Source organism: Lactuca saligna, chromosome 3, assembly GCF_052625555.1.
Source record: "Lactuca saligna cultivar CGN05327 chromosome 3, ASM5262555v1, whole genome shotgun sequence".
NCBI classification, from domain to species: Eukaryota; Viridiplantae; Streptophyta; class Magnoliopsida; order Asterales; family Asteraceae; genus Lactuca; species Lactuca saligna.
Genome location: NC_136419.1, coordinates 222,956,557 through 222,965,855, shown reverse-complemented (window position 1 = coordinate 222,965,855; position 9,299 = coordinate 222,956,557). Strand labels below are relative to the sequence as shown.

General features: G+C 34.7%; 1 protein-coding gene across 1 annotated transcript; it reads right to left on the bottom strand.

Moving 5' to 3' along the window:
• Positions 1-4,126: 4,126 nt before the first annotated feature.
• Positions 4,127-7,816, bottom strand: LOC145036404 (uncharacterized). Its single transcript, XM_078984850.1, has 4 exons — positions 5,172-7,816; positions 4,988-5,087; positions 4,278-4,910; positions 4,127-4,144 (listed from the first exon to the last, which is right to left on the bottom strand). Exons 1-4 carry the CDS (start codon positions 7,814-7,816, stop codon positions 4,127-4,129), a joined length of 3,396 nt encoding a protein of 1,131 aa, XP_078840976.1.
• Between the last annotated feature and the right edge of the window lie 1,483 nt (positions 7,817-9,299).

Genomic DNA, 9,299 nt, shown 5'->3' with positions numbered 1-9,299 from the left:
TATGGGATTTTTTTGGATAACCACTTTTTCAGAAACCTAAGGAGACTTGTTCATTTTTAGAAAACAAACCTCTTATGAACTCAGCAGCTTTATGCTGATTTTCAAACTGCTTGTATTCTCAGGTCCACAGTAGACACGTACCGGTGATCTTTTGGAGAAGACGGAGAGTATAGAAGTCACGTCTTTACTTTTGTTCTAACTTATGTGCAGTTAAAACATGTATCAATTTACTTTTAAACAAATGTAATTATTCATATGTAATGTAATGTTTCGTGGTTACTATGCTTACTATGTACATTGGTTGTGATACTTACATGACGTCATCCGCCCCAGAACGTTTCCGCTATCGGTTTCGGGGTGTCACAGATTGGTATTAGAGCCCTTGTTTATAGTGGACTAGTATACCAAACCTTACATGGTATAAGACTATAAACATTAAGGGGCCGAAGTGCTCTGAACTAAAAGTATACTTTAAAATATAAGTATTTTCAAAAGTATAAAAGTATACCTAACCACCAGAATCTGTAACTACGAGTAGAACAAAACATAAGTAAATGGGTGTTGTACGCTGCGGTTAAACCTGGGTAGTTATGTATTCGTGTCTACGGTCAATATAGCCTGATCAAGTATATTCATTCGAGACACGGCCAACATGTGCTTGGGAGTGACTGTGGTGTGCAGCATGCCTAAAACTTACCTAAGATCCAAACAATGATTCATCGTTACAACGAAACATAAAATACTATGGGAGTATTTTAGCCAAAGTCGATTACCTGTAGAAATTCATTCAGAGTATTACTACTCACTCCTTACTTAGCGATACTTTATCTGCTTTTATCGCTTACTAGAACTTTATACCTGTCATAATGTGATATCTCTTGTTCCATATCTCTTGATTCAATTCAGAGGACTTATGATCCTCTCTTTCCTGGCTATTATTGATCAAGATGCCTCCCAAGAAAAGACCCAACTCAAAGAACAACAATCCTCCTCCACCACCACCACCCTCTCCATTCGACCCCGCCATGTTCCAAGTAATTGTTACTGCTGATGAGGCTGCTGCCATGTCACAAATGAACCCTAGTGGTTCAGGTGGGCCAGGAGGTGGGACTCAGCCTCAAAACATAGAAGGTAGCCAGGGACACCAGAAGGACTGTTCCTACAAAGATTTTATGAACGTGAAACCCACTCCCTTTAATGGAACTGGAGGTGTCATTACCCTAACTCGATGGTTTGAGATAATCGAATCTATTTTTGAAATTTGTGTCTGTTTAGAATCCGACAATGTGAAGTTCGCCGTTTGCACTTTCAACGACAAAGCCCTGACTTGGTGGAATGGCCGAGTCAAATCCTTAACTTTACCTATAGCCAATTCTATGGGTTGGGAGGTCCTGAAGGAGCTTCTGCTTGCGGAGTACTTCCCTCGGGGAAAAATGCAGAAACTGGAGGGAGGGTACCAGCATACCTACTAGTAGGTGTTTAGGCTGTGGATCCAATGGCAGAAACATCAATAGGGATAGTAGTAGTGTGGCCTGCCACGGTTTGCTGTTTTCTTTGAAGACTCATGGGAAGACTGACCCTTCTTCTTCTTCCAAAATTTCCTTTTTTCACCACTCCTCTTTTTTCGGCTCCAGTGTGGTGGCTACTTCCTCAATGTCATCACTATGGTCGATCAAAGTCTGTGCCAAGCATTTGGCACTATCGTATGTGTCTGGCTTTATAGCCAAGAAGTTTCCTTTAGTTAGCTGGGTCAGCCCCCAGATAAATCTCTCAATCTTTTTACATTCTTGGGTAACCATTCCACCATAACCTCGACCCCTTCCGTGATCTATCCTATTCCAACTGCGGTAAAAAGGGGCATATGATTCATTTTTGCAAAGCCCCAACTCAATCAACAAATCAATCCTCCGGAGCGGGTGTCGGTTAGGCCTGCTACAAATGTGGGGAAGTAGGGCATTTCAAGAGGAACTGCCCCAAGGCAACTATAGCGGGTGACACTGGGAGAGTCCGAGCTATCGGACAAGAAGAGGCAGTCGCTAATCCCACCGTTGTCTCGGGTACGTTCCTTCTCGACGATTCTTATGCTAGTATCCTTTTCGATTCTGGTGCTGAATGAAGCTTTGTTAGTCATTCATTTCAAACATTTTCTTAAACATGATCCCAACCATTAACCGAAACATTTACCATCCAGATGGCTACCGGTGAGAAAGAAAACACTAACGACATATTCATTGGTTGTACCCTTACCCTGAACGATCATTCTTTCCCCATTGCACTAGTACAAAAATGACCTATGGTCACACTTTTGCCAAAACTGCCCAGCCACACTTTTGACTAAAACTGTGTCTAAAGGTTATTGCTAAAATTCTGTCATTGTTGTAGTGACATTTTAAGTTGTATTTCATGACCATTAGTAATATAGTTGAAACATTTAGACACGTTTAAACATAACAAATGTGACAATTATTAGCCACACCGGAAAAATGAGGCCAAATGTCACCATCCGCCACATGTTTGTCAGATATATGGAAAAACTTTGTGATGGTTTTTTTAAGAGACAATATATTATTATATGGTCACATGAAACAAATGTGTATGTGGCTGTATCATGGAGCAAATTTTGACATTTGAATGCAACATAACTAAAAGGCAATATATGGTCACATTAATTATTTGTGTATCCCTACTATAACATTTATTACACACTGATTAAGAGCAACCAAACAAGTAACTATAAGTACTTTATGGTCATGTTTAGTCTATTATGTGTGTCTAAAAATAAACATTTGTCATGATAAAAGATAAAAAAATGTATAACTATAAGTATGTTATAGTCACAGTGAAACATGTTATGTGTAGCTAAAAGGTAAATCATGTTCGTGAAAAAAGAAAATACTTGTAACTATAAATAATTTATTGTTACTTTTTACAATTTGGTGTGTGTATAAAAGTAAAATATAGTCATTATTAAAGTAAAAAATTGATTATAAGTATTTAATTGTCACTGATTAAATTATTAGGTGTGTAAAAGCAAAAAAAAATAAAAATAAAAAAAATCTTTTGTTAAATACAAAACATATGACTGTGAGTATTTTATTACCAATTTTTAGAACACATAGTCATGATTTAATATCTTATGCTTGTTTAACAGTTAACAATAATCATGATACAAGAAAAAAATATATATGACTGTTAGTACTTTGTGGACATTTATTTATTTCATATATGTGATTACAAGTAAAAAATATTAATAATCTTACAAAAAACATGTGACTTTTAGTATTCTACAACCATGTTTTAAAGGAAAAAAACAAGTACTATAAGTATTATATGGTTACGATTTAATGAAAGAAGAACCTTGAACTAGAAGTGTTGTGTGATTACGGTTTAATTTTTACGTGCGACTAAAAGTAAACAGTTGTCGTGAAAAAAGAACATATCACTATTAGTATTTCATGGTTACCATTTAATTCTAATGTGTGTCGAAAATGAAGAATTTTCATGATAAAAGAAATTAAAACATTTGCGTATAAGTATTATTATACCACCATGTTCTACTATATGGGGTGTCGAAAAGTGAATATTTTGTTATGTAACACAAAAAGAAAACATGTGACCATAATTATTCTTTTGCCAATGTTTAATAGTTGAACTCTAAACACCTTTTGCAAAAATAGTCAAAGTAAATATAATGATGGTTTAATTGATCATTGATGAAATAAAATATTATAAATTCATAGAATTTGAATAGAAACTAAATTATATTAAATTAAATTGCTAACACAGAACTTGGAATAGTATAATTACAACGAGAGAAAAACAAAGTACACTCTTATAATTAGAGTTCTCGATCATTAATCCACAATTTTGTTAAAAACAAATAGTTTAGCAATAAGGGTATTATTGTCAATTTTGGGTTAAAACATAAATTAGACAAAGGAGTTTTAATTCTAATTAATATACATCAAGCAATTGACAATTTTTTCAGGGAGACCTAGTAGCAACTGCCAACAAGCATGCACTCATTCGAGCAAATTTCAAAGAAACTTTTTTTTTTCTCTTTCAGACAACCAACTTTGGGGTATCGAGCACCAGACAACAAAACGTAAAATTAATAACACCAGGATCAAGGATTCTCATGTGCCTGATACAAACAAATGAAATCATTAGACTCAGAAAAATGTAGCAAAAATATTACTTATAAACATGTAAATAATGGGATGTTCACAGTTGAAATAAAACAAATGCAAGAATTAATGTGAATGAGAAATTTATACCTTATGTATGACTATACCCGGACAGTCAGTCCGAAAATAATCATTCCGTGATTCTTTACGCAAGTCAAGTGGATCTACACGTGGCAATATATTGTCATTGTGAGGAAAAAGTATAGTACTAAATTCCTCATCGACATCGTCATACGTATCTCTATAATTTTTGGGAGGTGTCATAAAGACAATTGACCATTTTTTATTCAGTTGGTCTGTAACGTAGAACACTTGTCGTGCTTGTGAGGCTAATATGAATGGATCATCTTTGTGGCCTAACCTACCAAGTTCAACCAAGGTGTACCCAACCGGATCCTTCTTGACTCCGTTTTTATTGTCAACCCAGTCACACATGAAAAGAGGAATTTTTTTAAAATGATAATCTATTACCCATATCTCTTTTACAACCCCATAATAAGAGTTTTGGTCATAGGTTACAACTTCATTAGAAATATGCGTGTCAGTTGCCACTACACTAATCCCACTGTTCTGATGAACTTTACCTTCACGACATTTTGTACGAAATGTATATCCATTGATGTCATACGCATCGTATTTCAGTACATTGGTGTTTGGTCCATGTGAAATCCACCTAACGGTCTCTGATACACTTTCTTTTGAGATCAATAACTCTTTTTCAACCTAAATCATATTAGAAGGATTAGCTTCAACTCATATACAAAAAAGAAAAAAATAATTTCAATATGAAAATAATGTACCTCCTCTCGTAACCATTGACCAAACATTTTACTGTGCTCATTCTCTAGCCATGCATTTCGTTTAAAAGGGTGTTGGTTTCTTAGAAATGCCTTGTGTCGACTGTAAATACATTAATTATTATTATATTAGATACACGATATTATAAAATTTTAAAATAAATACATACATGTAAATAATACTTACTTAATATATGGTACAACTTCAGTTGTATTTTGCATTACATAGAAATGTGCTTTGATGAAGAGGTCCGGAGAAACTTGAACCGATCGACATGCTGATACTGGAGTGCCATCCCTAAGAGAAATACTATAGTCATCAATATGATTACCAAAGTTGTTATGCTTCTCAAGTGGAATACCAACAGTATTCATATTTTTTTGGAATTCACTTAAAAACTCAATTGTCTCTTCTGCAATATTTTCTTCTGCAATGCAACCTTCTGGTTTATTTTTATTACGCACGTGCCCCTTAATAACCTTCATACACCTTTCGAATGGATACATCCATCGAAAGCATACTGGACCACATAATTTTACTTCCCTAATTAGATGCACAGTTAAATGAACCATAACATCAAAAAATGATGGAGGAAAATATTTCTCAAGCAGGCACAATGTGACACATAATTCTTCTTGCAACTTATCGAGCTCCTTAACTTTTATTTCTTTGCTACATATTGATTTGAAAATGAAACAAAATCTTGTAATAGCATCCCTTGTGGATTTCGGCATAATAGACCGTATTGCGATGGGCAAAAATTGTTGCATGAGCATGTGATAGTCATGTGATTTAAGTCCGATAAGCTTCCTATCCTTTAGACTCACCAAACTAGAAAAATTAGAACAATACCCTTGTGGAACCCTTAAATTGTATAATGTTTCACAAAACATGGTTTTTTCCTCTGTTGTTAATGTGTAACTTGCTGCCGGAAGTGTGGTTTTGTTGCCTTCAATATGAACTTGTAACTCTGGCTTTAACCCAAAATGTTCCAAATCCAATCGAGCCTGCAATCCATCTTTTGTTTTTCCAGGAATATTGAGCATTGTTCCAACTAGACTCTCACCTACATTCTTTTCGACATGCATAAAATCTATACAATGATGGACAAGATTATGCTGCCAATACCTAAGACGTCGATACCATATATTATATTTCTTCCAATATGTGTTTTCTTTGTTGCTAACATCTGAATAACACACTTCTTTTGATGTTCTTTTTTTTCTTTTTATCTTCCCACCTCTTCCTGTCGAAGTTTTTTGGATGTCTGATTCCTTATTATTAGCTCCCTTTCCCCATTTATTTATAACATATTTGACATTGTTAAATATTTCTTCACCACTCAAAGGTTCTGGAGCAGTTGTGAACTCTTGTTCTCCATTGAACGCATGCCTTTGACTTCTAAAAGGATGCTTATATGGTAGATATCGTCTGTGACCAGCATAGCTCTGCTTCTTTGATTTAGGAAGTCTAATACAATGCGTTTGTTCCCCACACACTACACAACCTTTGTATCCGCTGTAAGGACAACCACATAATGTACCAAGAGCGGGGTAATCATTTATCGTCCATAACACAACTGCACGTAGAGTAAAAATCTCCTTTGAAGATGCATCATATGTTTCGACTCCAACATCGAATAAGAGTTGCAAATCATCGATCAAAGGTGCTAAAAAAACATCAATATCATTTCCTGGTGTTCCTGAGATCAATAACGAGAGCATGATAAACTTTCTTTTCATACACAACCATGGTGGAAGGTTGTAAATGACAGTCAAAATAGGCCACACACTATGATTCCTATTTCCTCTATTCACGTCGACCCCGTCAGCCGAAATGCCTAGTCGTAGATTTCTTGGATCATTAGCAAATTCAGGATATCGTTTATCTATGGCAGCCCATGCTGGTGTATCTGCTGGGTGACGTAAAACATCGTCATGTATTCTATCGGTGGCATGCCATTTTAAATTTTGTGCTATTGTCTTTGATTGAAATAGTCGTTTCATTCTCGGGATAATGGGAAAATACCATAACACTTTTGCCGGGATATTTTCATATATAATTTTTTCTTTCTCATCGACCTTCCATCTTGATTTCCCACAAGTGGGACATACTTTCACATCTTTGTACTCGTTCCTGTAAAGAATGCAGTCATTGATACATGCATGTATCTTTGTATACCCTGAACCCATTGCTTTCATTGCTTTCTTAGCCTCATAGGTACTACTCAACATTTCGTTACCTTCGGGTAACATCTTCTTTATCAAAACTAATGTTTCAGTAAAGCACTTATCTGAAACTCCATACTTACTCTTCAAGTTTAGGAGTTGCACAACTGCAGACAACTTTGTGAAGTTACGACACCCTTTGTATAGTGGTTTCTCAGCATCTTCAATTAGTTTTTTAAATTTGACATGATCTCCTATGAAAGTTTCTTCTGTGGCTTTAACCATGTCTACTGTATCTTCAGCATCCGTTGGAATTCCTATTGTGAAGCTCATGGATTCATCGACATATGTTGTGTTCATTGAGTAGTTGTCATTAAACGAAACATTTCTTGGTTGGTCCTCTTCTTCTCCATGCTTAATCCATTTTGTATAGTTTTGATCAATTCCATATCTGAATAAGTGATGATCTACTTCTGACACATGAAGACTTATGTGGTTTACACAATTAATACACGGACATGGAATTTTTATTTTTATTTTGGAATCTAGTGGGTCCATATTCATCGAGATCTTCAAATTGCGGACTGCATAATCCAAAAATGTTGCAACTCCATCGATGTAAGGCTTTTTGTGTCTATCAGTTCCCATCCAAGACTTGTCCATCTTTTTGTAAGGATCTGTTGTAAAAGATATTCATCCCAACATGTAAAATTTGATACGACATTGAACATTCAGTATGGTATGAAAAGTAAAATCACTACAAATTGGACTACATTAAAATAGGAGCAATTTGTTCGATAATTTAAAAAAATATGGGTCAATATTAGTCTAGTGTTCCTCCCCTGTTCGTTATTTTGTCCACTATGAAGTTTCCATTCTTCAAGTAAAATGATATCACAGAAACAAACTTAACATAAAAGATTACTATTACTGTTTTCATGAAGTGCATCATCCTAGAAACCATTATGATAATTATTCAGCCAAATAAATATTGTAAACCGTGTTTCTACAGAAAATTACTAAGAATAATAACTAAATTGAACTGTGGTGGATTATGAACTGTGAATTGATCAAAGAGGTCACCTGGATGTTTCACAGAAATGAGATCAAAGGAAGAAATTCAATTACCTGCACAGACACTGCTCTTTGGATGTTTCTTGACCAACTTTGTGATGTTGGACGAGATTACCCCAGGCTCCTAATCACTTCCAACATTGCTAAGAATTTTGTTTTGCAAGTGCGAAGTAGTCATGTATCATAACTGAAATAAACAAATTAAAAAAAAATCATCAAACACCTTATGTGCATAGGATTTAACATGGTAAACTTCTTCAATCGCCCAGTTCTTGAATAATAACACTTTAAAACAGTACAAAACTTGGATCAAATTAAAACCATTGATTGACATTTATACAAATTGAAGGAATCGTGTGACAACGTTTCTAATTAAAATTTGATATCAATAAAGTGAGGTCACGGGAAGAATTCAATTACCTAAAAACCCATCGTTTCTTAGATGTTTCTTGACCAACTCTGAGGGGTAGGCTGTTTATTTGCGTTCAGTAACTTGCTGGAAGGTAACTAGGTAACGTCAAAGGCAGAAGGAAATATTGAATGTAAAAATTGGTATTAGTCGATTAAGTCCAAAAGCAATTTTATTATTTATCCCAATTTACATATATGAAACCCATTACGTTTTTACTGGGCCTCAATATCAACTGAATTATTTATTTACATATATCAAATCCTTTATTGATTTTCACATTTTTGGACGCTATTGCGCTGCACAGTGTTTTTATGGTAGTTATAGTCAATATCGGACCTTTCAAACTGTTTTTATAGCAAAAAAATTAAGGATTTTCACATTTTTTGTACCATATTGCCCCTGAGCAGTTTTGGTATAATAAAAAAAAAATCAATTTTTACATTTTGGTTCAAACTGGATCCTGCACACTTTATAACAAAAAATTATGGATTTCATAATTTTAGACCATATTGCCCCTGTAGTGTTTTTATAATAAAACAAGTTCAATTTTTAAAGTTTTGGTTATTGTCGGATTCTACAAACTGTTTTTATAGCAAAAAATTATGGATTTTCACAATTTTGGACCGTATCGCCCCTGCAGTGTTTTTATAATAAATTTTT

Coding starts and splice junctions, on each gene's coding strand:
- LOC145036404 (XM_078984850.1), bottom strand. CDS start 7,816: ATGGACAAGTCTTGGATGGGAACTGATAGACACAAAAAGCCTTACATC. Junction 5,088..5,171: donor GAAGTTGTACCATATATTAA/GTAAGTATTATT, acceptor ATGTATTTACAG/TCGACACAAGGCATTTCTAA. Junction 4,911..4,987: donor GTCAATGGTTACGAGAGGAG/GTACATTATTTT, acceptor AATATGATTTAG/GTTGAAAAAGAGTTATTGAT.